Genomic DNA, 17,963 nt, shown 5'->3' on the forward strand with positions numbered 1-17,963 from the left:
CCTTCTTTTCAGCACTATGACTAAGAATACTGCCAAAAAGCGAGCTGCTGGCAGTGTTGCTAGGTGACTCAGTGGACCTCTGGGATCGCTGGTTGCCTCTCCTCCTCCAGCAAGCCCAAGTAGTGAGGGGGAGGTTGAGGTAGTACAACCAGACGTCCACAGCTCAGTAAGTCCTTTCTTCATGCATTTATTGTTGCTAATATTAGTTAGTGGTGTCTTATTTGCCGTGACGGCGCCGAGGGGGACATTGTGCTCTATGAGTGCAGCAGCTTGCCCTCGGGTCATGTGTAGCAGGTGCCTTGATGTGCTGTCCGACTCTCGCAGCCTGGTGGCTCAACCAGGACGTCCTTTTTTGGTGCCTTAGCTGTCATACTGGGCGCACCCATAAGGTGCCTGCACCTTACTATGTGAGTCCTTTGTTTTATTTCATTTTCAATTTGAATAAAGCTAACTAATGACTACAGGGATTCTACAGAGGGAGCCTGCCGGCTCAAGGAGGAGAACCTGCTCTGCAGGGTTACCTTCAATTGAATGGCAGGTTCGAGACTGCATCATCTGCAGCATTGGCTGCTGCACCCATTGCTGTCATCCACTTCATTCTGGGTGGCAGTAATGAGGTTGTGACGCCCGTTCCTCTGCTCTCTCACTATTCGGAGCACTACTTTCCAAACGGTGGGTACGTTTATATTGAGGTCCCATTTGACATCACCATGCACAAGAGTGTTCACGATTACACATGCGCCCAGGACGCCCGCATCACCCAGCTCAAGTCTCATCTTGCGCATAGCGGACGTGTCTTGGCCTTCTTCTCCGATCACTCTGAGGAAGATAGCGGGTGGCTTTTTGCTGGGAGAGAGAAAGGTAAATTTGTCACTATGAGCGTCTCTCAGGTAAGGTCTCTGTTATTTTGCATTTTTCTTGACTTATGTGATATTAGGTACTATCTACCATCCTAGGCCCCTATTGCAGCGTCCTTGGTGGCGCCATCATGATGTTCCTAGTGTGTGGCTCAGTTGTGGCCCATGGTGACACCTTTAGTGAGCTCCAGGAAGCTCTACTCAACTACGGTGTCGCATCCTCCATCATATTCTCCGCCAAACACTTTCAGCCTCTGGTTGCCACCCACTTTTTGCTCTCTCTAGCGGAGCAAGTGATAATCGAGGACCTTGACATCCGCACTGCATTCCCTGGTCTTCTCTCCCTCTCCAGTCACCTTGGACAACACACGGACATCATTTTGATGACAAGGGATGACGCTGGCGGTATGCACAAGCTCATTATCACCAGGTATGCACGAGCCCACATGCAGACCCAACCTTGGGGTATCCCAGTCCCTTCACAGTGCCCTCCCTGTGGGTCCACCAATAGTTGGTCAGAGAGGGTCGCTGTCAAGGTGTCTTATGAGCCTCTTGACCCTGATGCTCCAGCTGAGGCTCCTGTATCCAGGTACCTATATTCCTGCACCTATCCTGAGTGTGGTAAGGCTCAGCGCAAGCCTTGCTACAAGTTCCACATTGACAAACCACCTGGTTTTGTTGTCAATGCTGCTAAGACAAAGACTACTGGGTGGTTCCAGTCTCCTTCCACAATTTTTCTGGTTGAGTTGAGCACACAGGGCAAGCGTCAGAGGAGTATGAATGGGGAAGGGTCTGCTAAGAGGATGAGGATTTGATTTATCTCACAAATAGTTAGTTTGGTAGATGTTTGTTTGCAATAATTTGACTTGATTTTGTGTGCCTACAACGCGGTTCCAGAGTCATGTGATCGTGTTTGCAAAATTTATGTTAGAGTCATCAATGGCTGACTCTTTGCTACGTCACGCATACCTTTCATACCATTGACCCTTTTCTCACACTAATCACTAGACTCATCATGGCTGAATGGCAGGTATCTTTTGAGGGCATACTTGCTCTCCATCAGACTGAATTTTTGGCTGCATCTCAGGATGCACGTCGAGGTATTGTGAGGACAGTCCGGGACTATATTATTGCCAAAAACAAATCGCAGGATGAATTGGTTGAGTTACCAAAGGCATTGAAAAAGGTGTGATCAAATTTTTGTGTATTTAATAACTAATTTCACAGTAATACGAAGGCTATCAGGCAATACTACCTTCAATTTTTGACTGACAAGGATGACTTACGGCTGGAAGAAAAGCTTTTGGGAGATGAGCCGGAGGATGAGATATCTACCTTAGGAAAGGGAGGCAGCAGCCCATCCTAAGGATGCAGCCTTCTACAAGAAGGCAGTTACTGACTGGGATGTTGCCCAGAAGCTATTTAAGCAGGAGATTGATGAGTATGACAAGGAGGAACAAGCGAAGTTGGGGGTGAAGAATGAAATCAAGTATAGAACTGGTCATGCTAGAGATTGGTTCAAAAACATGACCCTTGCACAATGGAAGGAGGTTGAGAATGCGAGGGAAAAGTGGAATAGGGACAGTGCTCCTCTGGAATCCCAGATGATGTGAGTATCTAAAATAACTATTCTAATGCTCGGATTAACTGCCTTGGCAGGTATCGAAAGAGGCACCTCAAAAGAATTCTTGATTACTTCGCTGAACAAATGTGTCGTACTATGGGATGTCAGGTTATGATCCTAGCTAGTCACAAGAAATCTGCTGACCAGACTCTAAATGTCATTGTGTGAGTGTATTTTTAGCACTTTGGTATTACAGTATAATGACACTTTGCTATTATTATTTAGTCATGAGTCAAAGCCGGTCAACAGTAAAAAACCCTTTACTCAGAGTTCACAAGGGAATAAGGAATGGATCTCTGAAGGGTTTGAAAAATTCGCAGAATGGTCTAAGTTAGAATTTTGTGAGTGTCTATTGTTCTAAGAATTTCACCTTATTTAAGGAAAATTGAGACCCAGATGAAAATGATGACCAGTCAACTGATGATGAGGAGGATGACGGCAAGGTCAGCCCACCTGAAGTCATTTTGGACAAAAAAGGGTACCTGAAGCTTCCCTCCCGATGTAGCGATGGTCGCGGCATTGGGCTCAAAACCACGTATTTCCATACTCACGTCAACACCCAAAACATATGCGCACATGTCCAACGCACTTTCGCACATGTCCGAGCCACTCCGTATTGGATCCGGCGCATCGGACCTTTGGACATTGCATCGGCTGATCGCACTTTGCGCGCACTTGTCCATCCTGTGTCCTGTCCATCTGAACTAGCCTCACTAGGTGCGTAGTTATTCCCGTGCACGTTTTCTGACATTCGTACCGCGTTATTACATGTCCGCAGCACCTCGTGTCTTATTACATAGGACATCAGACCCGAAATATATCACTACTATCTTCGCCTGTAGTTTTCCAAATTTCTACGTACTTACTTAAATACTCTGTAGTGACCTGTAGCAATCATCATCCAGTAGTTAGGAGCCGTTTCCCGACTCTGCGGATCACCCAGAATATTCTCGTAGTTCTTAGTTGCATTGCGAAATATTACCATTTGTTCACCATCATACTCCATCACTCGTTATACTCGCGCATACCACTCGCAACCCGACACTCGTTATAAAGTTTCCAACTCATTATTGTGAAGTCCGAAAGTCTGAAATCTCGGACATCGCACTTTGGCTTCAGACATCATCGGATTACCTTCGGACATCGTTTCACAGCATCGGACATTTTGTTATTTGCATTACTGACACATTTTTACTACTAATACCAATTAGCAATCCCTTTAGGATCGAATGCACTTGCGCTGCAAGTATAGCAGACTAGGTTGTGCTAAGATCTACCTAAACATTGTTGACTAGGTAGTATGATTTCTGCTGAGCCCAGCAGAAATCAGCTTTCTACACCAAGCTGGAGTTAGCACCAGAGGGCAACAAGAATTGGTGCGTCAGATATTCCGTGCATCATACAGTGAGTATTTGTCTGCTTCACTGGTTTTCGTGGAACATACAATACATTATACAGAGGTCTTTACCAACACTAACAAACCGGTGCCTTGGCATGAGGTGGTGGCAAAGCCCTCTCTCTACCTGGACCTAAATTCGATCCCAGAAGGCTTCATCTTGAGAGACCCATCTCATATGAGGGCCGAAAATATCAATGAGCTCTGGGCTCACTGGCAGGCTAGGAAGGAGGAAAATAAGAAGCTGGTGATATTCATTGCGGGTAAAATAGGTGATATGAGCAAGGAGCTCCTTAGGGACGCGGTTCCCCACCAGGAGAAAACGAAGAAGATGTATGTCAAAATTGAGCCGGTCAGTTCCTCCGAAAGCGAGTCGGGTGGAACACCATCTACGTCACGTAGGGCAAACCTAGTCAAGGGTGCAAATGAGTCGGCCGCAGCAGCTTCCATGGGTCGTACGACAGCAATGGCCAGCTGACCTTCAGGTGCTCAGGAGGGTGCTCCTGCAACGGTGCGTATGAAGGATAGAATCCCATTCTTGAAGTCTCTGAGCAGCGACAATGAATACCTTCTTTTAGTTGAGGGCATCAGAGACTTGGGCAAGGTATGCTGTCAATTGACCGAGTGATACTTCATACTGACTGAGTCCAGGAACCAAATTTTAACCAGCAAAAAGAATGGCCTGCCTGGGCAACTTTGTCCTGGGAAGAGTCTTACCTTCCGAATGATGTGCACTGCGTGGATGGTGAGGTGCAGAAGTTTTTAGAGACAGCTGCATCTATCAAGATCTCTGGCTTACCATCCGCAATGCGAGTTACACTCGGTCTTGGATTGCTGCTTAGGAAGTGTAAGTGAGCCATTGAATATGAGGCTGATGAGGTCACCTTCCAGACTCCCAGTTACATTAGCGCCTCGATCTTGGATATCAAGGTGCTTGACCTGGTTGTAGAGTCGGTTAACAAGGTCAGAGGCAGACTTATGCATCTACTGAAGTCAAAGGATGTTCAGCAGGAAAGTTCTATACTCGATAACACTGCTGGTGGAGGTGGACTTGGAGCTGAAGATGATGTTCATGATCACGAAGATAGTGTGAAGGGAGTTGTCGAGGCAGAGATGAGGCAGAAGCTAGCAGATGAGTTGCAGATGCTTCAGGAGAATACTGCCAGGAATGAGAAGTTGAAGGAGGAGAATCGGATGCTTGAGGCTGCCATGAAGGAGCTGCAGAACACCAGTAGGCTCCTAGAAAACCAGGAGGAGGAGGACGAGAGGCGGTTAGCTGAAGAACAGAGAGTTGAGGAGGTGGAGCAAGATGAGGAGGGCAAGGAGGGTGAGGATGTGGAGGTGGAGGTGGAGGTGAAAGGGAAAAAAAAGAGCCAAGTCCAGTGGTTCTCGAAAGCCATCCAAGAAGGTCAAGGTTGATATCTGTTGATCCTCCAGATCTAGGCAGCCCACTAAGAAAGCCATGAAACTTTAGCATTCTATCACATGGCTCATGTTATATTACTCACACCTATATCACCTTGTTGGTATCAATGTATATCAAATATAATGATATTTTGCTCTGTCTAACTGGAGATACATCTTAGAGATGTTTGATATCTGGGCAGTATAGGTCCTACACCTCTGGCTGTACAGGGTCTACAGTCCAGCTCCCTCTCATTTGATGTCTGGCCAGTACAGGTCCTATCCCTCTGGCCGGACAGGTTCTACGGGCCAGCTCCCTCTCTTTTGATGTCTGGCCAGTGCAGGTCCTACCCCTCTGGCCGGACAGGGTCTATGGGCCAGCTCCCTCTCATTTGATGTCTGGCCAGTACAAGTCCTACCCCTCTGGCTGGACAGGGTCTATGGGCCAGCTCCCACTAATTTGATGTCTGGCCAGTACAGGTCCTACCTGTCTGGCCAGACAGGTTCTACGGGCCAGCTCCCTCTCATTTGATGTCTGGCCAGTACAGGTCCTACCTGTCTGGCCGGACAGGTTCTACAATCCAGCTCCCTCTCATTTGATGTCTGGCCAGTACAGGTCCTACACCTCTGGCCGGACAGGGTCTACGGACTAGCACTGGTCCTATGTCCATAGCTGATACCTAGTATATAGCTAGTCACATATTACTGTACATGCCTCTACGTGCTGGCCAGTACCACATATATGTGAATTTAGTACAGCTGGCCAGCCTCTGGCTGCACAGCTTCTACGACCTTTTGGCATGTCTGGGGTACAGGTTCTATGTTGGGCTTTGACTGAACTATGTGATGCCAATGCAAGGAGGATTCAACACTGAGGGGAATGCCCTTCATGCGCGCGCAGCTAACCAGAGCTCAAATCCTGGAGAAACTATCAGCAATGCACCAATGAGCCAATACAGAGGCAGGAAGACAACAATATGAGGCAGGATGTTGAGTTATGGCACCGTACGCATGGTGCAGAAGGGTTCCCAACCTTAGAAAAACCCTACCCTCTACGTCCAGGAACTGCAGTCCTTGGATCAGGAGAGTGCTATAATTGCAGCATGGTCATGGAACCGCTTCACATCAGTACACAATGCATCGCTCAAGACCCTGTTAAGACCCCAAGAATCAAGGTGGTGACAACAGGTCGCAGGATTGATTAGAAGGACAGCATCGCCAATGAATTGTCCCAGCTACTTACCAATGCCAGTCCAGCACATTACGGCCACCACATACCCACAGTATGGTGCATACGGAACAGTGGGAACAATGCCAATATATATGGTAGCGCCGCAGGAAGAATTGGGAGGATGGAGCAGACAGGATAATTGGATTGCGCAAGAACCAGGGCACGAGTGGATACCAGAAAACTACATGGAACCACTGCCAATGTTGGACCAGCAGTAGTTCCCATAGTACCAAGTCCATCTTTCATTTCTCCTTCTAACTAAACGAACAATTTCATGTCTCATAACACATCTCAGGATGTGCCTTGGGCACAAAGTATCATACATAGCATTTCTCCTTCTTCTTCAACTGGCAAGTGTAGAGTTGCCATCTCTTAACTCACCATCACCTACCGGCTCGGTTGTACCTTCAATTATGTCAAACAATTCTATTACTGATGTTTATCGGTTGGATGCTTCGGGCAAACCAGCAATCTCACAGATGAGCAATCTGTTTTTAACAGTACCCTACCTGCAAGGACCACAAGGGGAGAAAACACAGTTCCTTGCCATTGTGAATAATGGCACAATGATCAACGCTATTGACACAGCAGTGTATCAATGTATAGCAAGACACCTCTCTCCGCTAAGTCCTTCAATGAGAACCTTACGCATGGCTAATGGAGCATTAGTACCGTCAACAGGAGTATGGACAGGAATATTGTCATGGGGACTGGTACAGGTGCACACAACCTTTGAAGTCTTTCCAAGCGGGGGATCATGGTGAATGCTCATTGGTAAACCGCTACTAGAACAGGTACGAGTGATACACGAATATAGCGCTGATGCCATTATTTTACCTTATAGAACATCTTATCATCATATCCCCAACTTCTCTGAGTATTGTCCTCTCCCAAGGCCATGTTTACCAATGGCCATCCAGTTTCCATCATCGTCAAAATTTGTAACACCACAAGTATCAATGTCTAATGAATTTACAGCACATAGTATCAACAATACTCAAGTATATACAGTCCTGCCCATATCAGAATCGCACATAGAAGAACCTCCAGAATTAATAAGCGAAGTCCAACATGTAAATAAGGAAGATGATGAAGACGACACACAAATATTAGGTGAAGTACCGGACCTTGGAGACTCAGCGCTACCTGATGATATCTTTACTAGACTAACATCATGAGGACCGATCTATCCACCTCGAGTAAATGCAATCACCAATGCTGTTTGTTTTGGAGCACATCTCAACCAAGAACAACTACAGAAGGCACAAGCACTAGTTATAGAGTTCACGGACGTATTCGCACTATCAATCCAGGAAGTGAAACCAGTGGACTTTACTAAATTCCGTCTACAGATACCTCAGGATGCGATATTTTCAAGGAAAGTGCACCAAAGACCACTAACACAGCCTCAATGCAAGTATCTATTCCCAGTTCTAGATGACATGAGACGGGCAGGAATCACATGTTTCATTCCGGCGGACAAAGTCAAAGCGGTAGCTTCAACAGTCTTAGTACAGAAGACTCACTCAGGAACCAGCTTATCGCTTGATGACATTCAACAGATTGTTAACCAACAGTGTGTCGCACTCGGTGAGCCTTTGGACCACACTGTTGACATGGAATCAACACCGGTTATCACTCCGAGGCAGGTAGACCCATCTAAGGTCAAATGGAGAATATGCTAGAACTTCAGGGACGTGAATAAGGTATCAAACGTAGCAGTGACGCCTCAAGGAGACATAGCCGCGAAACAACAATGTTTAGTGGGACACGAATTTATTTGTGTCTTGGACTTCACAGCAGGTTTCTATGCAATTCCTGTGGAGGAAGAGAGTCAACCCTATTTGTGTTTCTACACCAAAGGACAAGGATACGAAGCCTATCAGTGAATGCCAATGGGGGTACAAGGTGCGCCATCATGTTTCAGTGATCTCACAGCTCAAGCATTACACAACATAATGTTACAATTACTCCTGGAGTTATATGTCGACGATGGGGCTATGGCAGGTAACGACTTCAACGAACTACTATCAAGGTTATGGCTCTTTTTTCTTACAGTGTCGAGAACGGAGACTGTCAATTTCACCAATGAAGACCCAGCTCTTCATGAGAGAGGTTGTCTTTGGTGGATCATGCATAGGATATGATGGTATAGACCAGATCTAGCGAAAATTGCAGCTGTAGCAGAATGGCCGGTTCCTACTAACCTGTTAGAACTGATGCATTTTCTAGGCCTTACAGGATATTCTCGATCGCTCATCAAGGACTATGCACGTATAGTACTTCCATTAACGGACCTTCTATGAAACCTAGATCTACCTCCACTCAGCGTGAAAGGAGGAAAATGGAAGTATAGGCAATACTTACGCAAATACAAGCTGGACATATATTGGGAGCAATGCCACACGAAAACATTCATAAGACTCAAGCAGATATTAGTTTCAGAACTGATCCTACGTGCACCTAACTTCGACGGGACACCGTTCATCATCATTAGCAACAGATGCAAGGACGGCTTTGGGGCTGTACTAGCACAACGGTTCACAACACAACAACCATCGGGCAATACTGTCATGAATATCTACCCGATTGGATTCATGTCAAAGCATACTTCTCTATCGGAAGAACACTACAAACCATATCTACTTGAGTTCGCAGCATTAAAGTTCGCATTTGATCAGTTCGGATCAACAGTGTGGGGCTTCCCTGTAGAAGTGGAAACAGACTGTACAGCATTGCGGGACACACTACTCAGCGACAAACTGTCAATAGTGCATGCACATTGGCGCAATGGGATATTAGCATACCAAATAACTGCAGTCCGGCATCATCCAGGTATCACCAATGCAGCCGCAGATGCATTAAATCATCATATGTCTGGATGACCATGCACGGATGGAGATGAAATCGCTTGGTCAGTTAGCGAAGATTGGGAAACAACACACGGCTTAGTAAATGACCTCTTTCTAGTGCAACCTACTGATTCAGCGATTTTAGAACTACAAGAATGATTTAAGCAAGAACCTCTCTTCCTAGAAGTCATAGATGCACTCCTTGACCTTGACAGCAGCAAACCGGACTGTGAGCGATGCAGAGCACGTTACCGTACTCTGGGATACATGATTGAAGAAGGGAAATTGTGGCGCATAGTGGACGGCAAGTCAACGCGAGCACGAGCACAGCTAGAATGTGTCTCCCAAATGGAAGCAGTAGAATTGGCGCGTCAAGTACATGCAAGCAATGGACACTGGGGACAAGACCTTACCAAACTGCAGTTGATGGACCGCATCATCAGCCCACATCTGGACAAATCCATCACTGCAGCGTTACTGAACTGCCCCCAGTGCAAGAACTTTGGTCCCACTCAGTTACATGCTCTCATGTACCCCATCACTGAATGCCATCCCTTCGAACTCCTAGTAGCCAACTACCTAGCTCTTCCGAAAGGGAAAAACGGGTATCATAATGTCCTACTAGTCCTCGACACATACTCACAATATGTATGGGGGTTCAAATTGAGAAGACATGGAAATGCGCAGACAACAGTCGACGGACTCGAAACTATCTCAAATACCTTCCGAGCACCAGACATGTTCATGACAGATGGCGGATCTCATTTTGACAATGGGGACGTGCAGACATGGTGCGAAGCTCATGGAACCAAACACCATGTAGTAGCAGCATATGCACCATGGGTGAATGGTTTGGTGGAAAACGCTAATGGGAAATTGTTAGGACATTTGAAGAGGTTATGCAGCCCAAGTCTAGGGGAAGATGAATATGAGAATGTGGAAGCAGAGAGTCTAGCTCAAACATGGCCAGATCACTTTGACAACGCCATTCGTCAATTGAACGAGCGCATCATCCCAGCCTTCAAGTTTTCACCTAAAGAACTTATGCTAGGCCTTGTCGTCAACACCATTCCTACACCGATAGACAATGCAGTGAGAGAGCCAAGCAAAACAGGAGTTGACATACACATGGTCTATGTGGATCAACAACGCCTCGATGGAGCAGATCATATGGTTGCTCATACAGCACGGCAAAAGGCTACGTTCGAGAAGAAAGTTCTCAAGTCACATACAGGTGAAGTAATATTCGAAGAAGGACAGTTAGTTCAAGTCTACGCTAATGCATTAGACTTCACCATGGCATCAGCACGCAAACTACAGCCGCGATGGTCAGCTCCACGACATGTTGTTACCAAAGTCGGCAACTCCTAGCATCAGGAAAACCACCGCTTACTTATCTCACTTTTTGTCTCTTAAATTCTCTCGGAGTGTTACTTTTCCGACTTAATGCACTTTCTGGAAAGCAAATTCAGAGTTCACAAGTTGGCACCATTCAAAAAAGCTCAAAAAGCAGAAAAAGTTTTGTAAGCGCAATAAGTGGGGTACACGTAGTACTACCAGTACTACTACTAAGTCCAAGTCCAAGTCACCCGTCAGCGCTTGCTGAAACTAATGACCGCAGACCACGCAGATGCAGATTTCGTCACCTCAAATGATGACCTCATCACCTGTACCCGCAACAGCAGAGCCATAGTCATCCTGACTCGGAGGGGACAGCACGAGAGTGACGAGACACGTGTTTTCATATCGTTGTTGAAATAGAGTTGAGAAGGGGGATATATTCTATGATAGCCTGTCTGACGCGCCATGACTTAGCCTCTGCAAACTCAATGATGGAGTTAGGTCTGAGCATTGCAATAAGCACTATGGAGACTCACCTAATGCGCAGAAGTTGCGCTCACCAAACTCGTCGTCTAAGCACTCCGCTCAAGCTCATCCTAGATCTGAAGTGCTTGCTGAAAAGTCGCCGCAGATCACGCAGATGATGACCCCATCACCTGTACTCGCAACAGCAGAGCCGTGGTCATATTGACTCGGAGGGGGCGGCACAAGAGTGACAAGACGCGTGTTTTCATGTCGTTGTCGAAGTAGAGTTGAGAAGGGGGATATATTCTATGATAGCCTGTCTGACGCGCCATGGCTTAGCCTCTGCAAACTTGATGACGCAGTAATTAGACCACATATGCGAGTAGCGGACAGAATGAACTTACAAGAGCGAGAAGACCAAAACACCTAGGATGCGACCTCAAAAGCATGATGGTCTGCGAACTTGTTCAGATAGAATGCTCGAAAAGCATCATATGAGTCATGGTGCTTGATGTCGCGTGAAATGATCTGTGCTCCATAGACTGGAATGAGGTGTGCGGCACGGTAAATAGAATCAATATGGATGATTCCAACAGAAAAAGAATGGTCAGTATCAAACGAAGGTGTCACAATCCACATCCCAGTGTCCTGGTCGGGTCCGTCACTGGCTTTGTCAAACCAGCGCACAACGGCACATGGATACGAAACTGCATTGAATGTGAAAGAAAAAAAACACATTACGCGCGCTATATCCATGCCCACCATCCCTTCAACACTTGCATCTGTGTTAACAAACACACAGTCATACCGGGGCGCCTCGTTTCTCCAAATAGGACAGGCACGAATATGCTCACGGCGCATACCGCCAATTCCACTGCGGTCGCTGGGCGCATAGAATGTCGAAGATGCAGAATTAAAGACTTGGATGTTCCCATCAAATCGAGGACATCTCGAAAGCGGGATTTCAGAGGGAGGGTGCTGGTCGTCTGGGTACACTTGTTCGAATAGGAAGCGGCGGAGGACATTGTAGAGATTGGGGATAGAGAGTTCCGTGGATAGCTCGGGTATAGTGTGTGCGCGTTTGCGTTCTGCGATTCTATTAGAAGAGTGTTCACTGTAAAATATGAGATAGCTTACGAGGGGTCTTTGCCAACTGGACATGGGCCTGCACCAGTGTTGGGCCATTGTCAATTTCGCCCTCTTCGTTATCACCCTGTATAGTAACATCAGCGTTGAAGAGTACTGGCACCGTGGCGCTATTCTCGTTGGGTTGGCTGGCATCAGGCATCTTATTTAAGCGCAAACGCTCTAGTGTAAATTTAAGCCAACAATAAAGATGTAACTTGTTATAAAACTTACTTAATGCCTTGAGTGTGGCAGACAGACAGGTGCCGTTTAACATTCCGCGGTTCTTGAAATCAATGCGTGCTGCTGCGAGCTTATCGAGGCGCTGGTTTGTCACCAGCATCTGACCAAGGGCTTTGTAGCGACTCGAGCGCCTCCATGGCTCCTTGACAGCTTTGATGTGTTTCGTCTCAGTGATCGAGGAGCAAAGGCCATTGGGTGCACCAAAAAGTTGGATAAGGAGGACATAGTGGGAACAAGAGTGTTGCCGAGGGAGAGAGAACGTGAAGACAACACCCGTAGATTCAAATATCTCCCTGTAATGATGGAATCGGTCAAGAGCCTCCTGAATTTGACCTAAAGTAGATTCTGTAATGATGTTGCGCCGTACGAGATAGCAAAATTCGAGAAATGCGCGAAACGTGCGCACCACATCTGTTGGGACGTGACCTTCGATGGCAGGTAAATAGACCTGAATTATTGTTAGCCGAGTTGCAATATCCTAGTTAATGTGATAGTGAACTAACCTTCATGAGGGCTTTTGAATCATCGCCCGTCCATTGTTTGAATCCCCGACCTTCTGGAAATCGTCGGAGACCTGCAAATGAAGCAACCGCAGCAATTCTTTGATGATGTGAGCTTTCGAATCATCAACTCGAGACAAAGTGACGCACCTTCGATCTATATCAGCTTGAATTCTCTCCGCTTCTTTCGTACCATGGACATGTTGCAGATACTGTCCAACCCACTTGACTAGGTGATCCTTGAAGGTTCCCTTAATCAGTTGATGCAGGATATCCGGCGCGATAAGTTCGTGAATATCGCCGCGTGGAAAATCGTTTGTGAACGGCTAGAAAGGATTGAGTCTCAACTCCGATAGAAAAGATGCGCGAGACTTACAACAAGGTCACCAACAATCCCATACTCCATCCACAAAGCACCATAGGTTGCCTCTTCAACTAACGCTTCTGTATGGTCACGTCGACGACACAGTGACTTCGTGTCTAAACTGTCAGGATGTGACATACACCTAGTAGCATTAAGGTAGAGGGATGTTGGAGATAATTTAGGAACATACCTCGGACACCAATTGCGCACTATGCACGCTAGTAGAACCTGCTCCTCGTAATCTGCAATGTATGGTCCAAGGCCATAAATTACACGCCGATAGTGGCCGTCACCGAAGCGTACAACCTCTGGTGTGGTCATACCAGGCCTTAAGTTCTCGAGAATCTTGGCGACAGACGAATGAAACAGTTGCCGACGGAATTTCCGAAATTTTGAGTCTTTTGCGTGCTCCTCTGTAGCTGCTTGACTGTGATTAGCGCAGAACAATAGTAGTAGTGTGAAACATACTTTTTGGCATAGCGAGGAAGCCAATAATGGCAACGGCATCACGATGTGCACGTCGGACATTATTACGAACGTTCCCGATTGATACATACAAGGGATAGTAATCGTTGGCACCAGTCGCCACTGAGACTGTTGTCTTGTCGCTTCCGAGTATAACCGGCACAAACGTTGAGCCGAGTGTATCCGGATCTTCAGAAATAGTTTCCTACTGAAATTTTCAGCATGTGTAGCGACAGAAAACAATGAAAGACAACGTACCGCTTGGTTCCATGCCCAGTCACCAGACATGAAGTCCTGCCATTGGCGTTCATCGCCATCAGTCAAATACTCACGGTAGGGCCGATAATCCATCTCTGTAGCGTAGTCCGGATTCCCCAACATGTTCTGAATAACCTCATGGGGGTCTCAGTACCAGACATCGTGAGATTGGTCCATCCAGGGTAGTACATTGGTTTCGGGCTTCTCCCCAGTGTACTGGACCTTGAGGGATTGCCATTTGACATCACCCACTGGCGTAGCGTCAATAGTTTTATACAAATCACGGTGGTCCGCAAACGGAGGTTTGTCGTTGTATTTGAGGAGGGTTGCAGCCCAAAGATCCAATAAGATATTGATGTCTCCGGCAGACATTTGGTTGCGCGTGTACAGAAATTCTGCAGTCTCGAACTCGACACGATTTCGATATGGAGCCCAGTCATCGGGTGACTTGATTGGAGGTGGTGTCGGGGGCGCTCCATCTGCAAGGAATCGTCCTGTCACGTCGCAAGGACGAGCTTATATTGATATACGTGTTAGTTGTAACTAGCTGGAAGGACTTTGTGAAACATACCATTTAGTTTTGGGTGATAGTTGCGGTATAATCTATCACCCGGCCCAAAAAATTCTGCGTTCAAATTATCTGGAATGTCAGGCTCATTAAGTGCCTGACTTGGGTCAGATGTACCCGCAGGAAAATTGTCACCCGCCTGCAGAGATGTTGTCATGACCTGCTGAGATAGTGGCCATCCAGTACTTCAGGCTGCTCTTCAACTGTAGTGGTGTGCGAGACGCTGGTGGTAGCAGTGTGTGAGACGCTGGTGGTAGCAGGAGCTGGTCCGAATATTGAGTGTGAGGTGTTCCAGTGTTTTTTGCGCCCTCCCTGAGACTTGAAATGACGTGCGCAGTGTAAGTAACCACAGGGAAACTGGAGAGAAACTATGGTCCCTGCGAGCGATGGGCATCTTGACTGTAAAATAAAGTAAGGCAGAGAACTTGAAGTGCCGAACACACATACTAGTACTAGTTTGATACTATTAAACAAAAGGTGACACCCCGATTACCACAGTCGGCAGCTGTTGGGGGTGGGACTTACGACTTTTTTTCTCAACTTGAAACCCTACTTTTCTTTTCCTCTTCCGCAAAGTCTTATCCCTCACCGTCTCCCCCATCTGCACAGTCATGTCCATGACAGACGCTCCCCGGCGCACCCGCCCATCGACTGCAACTGCCCGACCTGCTAAGGTGTTGCTCGACACGAAGATCAAGAGGCGATCCCCGGCTCAAAAGGCTGCAGATGACCTTGTCATCAAAGAAGCGAGAGAAGCAAAGGAAGCAGCGCACCAAAAGGGGGTTGAGTGTATTGCTGCTCTGCAGGCTGAGATGGAGAAAGCCCAGAAGGAATTGATCATGAAAAAGGCGACTCCCGTTCAGCCCAAGCCTAGGGCCAAGGCGATAAAGCCAAAAGTGACTCAGAAAAAGTCTGTGGTAGGAGACACCGGTGGTGGTGACAGTCCTGCTGATAGTGGTATGTTGGAGGACCTAGTGTCAGAGACTGACATTGCCAGGGATGTGGAAAATAAAGCTGCAGGAAGGGGAAAAAGATGGTGACGAAGAAGTCGAAAGACGTTGATAAGGGATGCCATCAGTAACATGCAAAAGAAGCTCACTGAATCAATCCGAGTCAAAAGTGGAAGGTGATGATGCACGTGCTGATGGGAAATCACCGTAAGGCTTTTATCTCTCACATTACCATGTTGCTCCTCACTGAATCGACACTCTTTTTTCTAAACCTTACTTCCAGTATCAACACATCCACAAAACTTGCATTAGGTGGCCGAGTGACCAACTGGATCTCAGGGGTCAAACCTGGAAATCCAGAGCCGCTGTCATGTCCATCCATTGATAGCACTTCAACTCGAGCACCTCCGTCATCAATTTTCTCAGAGGGCAATGCTTTCCCTCCGCACCGACTTCAGCCGCTGAGCTTCCGACTAAGATTCCTGCAGCTTTGCCTCAAATTCCGGATGGTGTCGCAGACGATACTCTTACTGGCGCGTTTGCAGATGATATCGACGATTCGTTGGAGCGTGAGGATGCTCTCTTGGGGAGCAAGAAAAACAGGGGAAATCTAAGGTACTATTGGCAGTGATTCATTGCCAGCATCCGAATCTACTAATTCCTTCTTTCACAGGTTGTCACGCTATACGAAGAGGACTATGATGTCGATGAGCCTGAGGCTCCACCAGAGGCATCAGACGACTCGGATGATGAGCTTATGGCTCTGTCGACACAAGTATTACCGGAGGAGCAGTACTCACAGGAGCCTAAGGCGCCATTCACACAGGAAGACAATCATATGTTCTTGAAGCGGAAAGCTAGCACCATAGACGATGAGGAGTCTTTGGTGTCCTGGTCCATGGAGATTGATGGCAATGCGGAAACTGGTAGAAGACGCAATCATGAGTTCTGATTCGGAGGCACCCTCCCTGTCAAAACTAACGCAGCAAAGAAGGAAAAATTCTGCGCACAACATATTCAGTAAGGATTCTGGCCCTAATCGCACTCATTTCTGACAATGTACAGACATCCGTTACTGCATCTCAGGCTATAGTCGACAGCAAGCCGCCAGCTCATAAAAGGCTAAGGTCAAATCTTCCGCACTACATGCCCGTGGTGCTCCTGCTACCACACCAGCAGAATGCAGATACTGCACCAGACAACATCAAGCACGCAGTGCCTATCGCACAGTTGACCTACCTCCAGCGATGCAAATGGATCAGCGCTGGGCGAAGAATTTTATCCCTACCATAATGCTGTGGGCCGGAAGCTATGAAGATATCTGGAGTATTCCTGACGAGGTCCTTCTCCATCATGCGCAGCTTTTCTTAACGCAGTGTACAACGATCTCGACATAGTGGTTGTTCACGGTGGAGTTATACATTCACTCGTAAGTCAGCTGTTTAATTCTAGGTTTAGCGACCTGAGCTAAATCTATACAGACTGCACAGCGCATTTCAGAGTGGCGCAGCAATTTTGGCTCCACAGGGCTAGTCATCATCATGGACTTTTTATCACGAAATTCCGACGTGAATCCTGTCAAACTGGCCAAATCTCTTAATGTTGAATGGGCATTCTTGTTCGAGGACCCGGACAATCCATCTCCACTTACTGCATACGCTCACCCTTTGTACTGCAGTTATTTGGCACAGCACACCTCAACGCCATCACCGGTTATGTGCAGGTTCCCTCATTCGACATGTGCGCACTTGCAACAAGTGGGATGTTACGGCTCTTGCTCTTTCTGCTGCAGCGGTGAGTTCAACCTATAATGGCTTAATCATGCTCATTTTTTTCAGATTGAGCGCGCTGTCTCCATGATCGCAAATGAAGTACTCGAAGTTCAAAATGTTCTGTCATCCGCATCAGAGGTCGGGTTAGCATCAGGCTACCGAAGGTCCTCAACAAAGTTACTGGAAAAAGACCAACATTCCGTTTTTATTTTCGGCAGCTCTCTGGCTTAAACCAACTAATTCGTACATCAAATCTCTGTTAGGCAAGCCTGCTGGGTACCTCGAAACTACAGTACAGATGGCGCGTACCACCTTGAATGATGTCACTGAAACAACCGTTGGGCTCGCTGATCGACGATGACGAGTCGGAGGATGACAAGCGTGCTATGATTTAAGTATTTATCATTCAGGCGCCCTCTCACTGACATCCATTGTTGCAGGATTTGTTTTTGTTGCAGCACCTGCCAGTGCATGAATTTCGCTGTCCTGTGGTTGTTTTCTGCCGTATATCATGTTTTCCGCCAGCTCTGCTATCATGTTTTCTGCTC

General features: G+C 47.0%; 3 protein-coding genes across 3 annotated transcripts; 2 read left to right on the plus strand and 1 right to left on the minus strand.

The window, feature by feature from the left end:
* Positions 1 to 302: 302 nt before the first annotated feature.
* Positions 303 to 5,296, plus strand: EDB93DRAFT_1109393 (uncharacterized protein; the record flags this gene model as incomplete). Its single annotated transcript, XM_041447972.1, has 15 exons — positions 303 to 407; positions 465 to 890; positions 938 to 1,287; positions 1,369 to 1,647; positions 1,866 to 1,887; positions 1,945 to 2,043; positions 2,198 to 2,466; positions 2,517 to 2,645; positions 2,707 to 2,822; positions 2,872 to 2,924; positions 3,867 to 3,885; positions 3,940 to 4,332; positions 4,363 to 4,481; positions 4,529 to 4,728; positions 4,777 to 5,296. The coding sequence occupies 15 exons, from the start codon at positions 303 to 305 to the stop codon at positions 5,294 to 5,296; spliced, it is 3,099 nt and encodes a 1,032-aa protein (XP_041300925.1).
* Positions 5,297 to 7,693: 2,397 nt separating this feature from the next.
* On the plus strand, positions 7,694 to 8,038 carry EDB93DRAFT_1066481 (uncharacterized protein; the record flags this gene model as incomplete). The annotated part of the gene is made up of 1 exon (XM_041444909.1): positions 7,694 to 8,038. A coding segment is annotated over one exon (345 nt), but the record flags the coding sequence as incomplete, so codon positions are not given.
* A 3,558-nt stretch (positions 8,039 to 11,596) lies between these two features.
* EDB93DRAFT_1243721 (uncharacterized protein) lies at positions 11,597 to 15,312 on the minus strand (the record flags this gene model as incomplete). Its single annotated transcript, XM_041452183.1, has 12 exons — positions 11,597 to 12,284; positions 12,526 to 12,986; positions 13,042 to 13,138; positions 13,189 to 13,364; positions 13,415 to 13,544; positions 13,593 to 13,821; positions 13,871 to 14,072; positions 14,126 to 14,251; positions 14,285 to 14,640; positions 14,670 to 14,728; positions 14,880 to 14,956; positions 15,283 to 15,312. 12 exons carry the CDS (start codon positions 15,310 to 15,312, stop codon positions 11,597 to 11,599), a joined length of 2,631 nt encoding a protein of 876 aa, XP_041300927.1.
* Positions 15,313 to 17,963: the final 2,651 nt, after the last annotated feature.

The sequence above is a fragment of the Suillus bovinus genome (genome assembly GCF_016758785.1).
Source record: "Suillus bovinus strain UH-Sbo-P2 chromosome Unknown EDB93scaffold_159, whole genome shotgun sequence".
In the NCBI taxonomy this organism is placed as follows: domain Eukaryota; kingdom Fungi; phylum Basidiomycota; class Agaricomycetes; order Boletales; family Suillaceae; genus Suillus; species Suillus bovinus.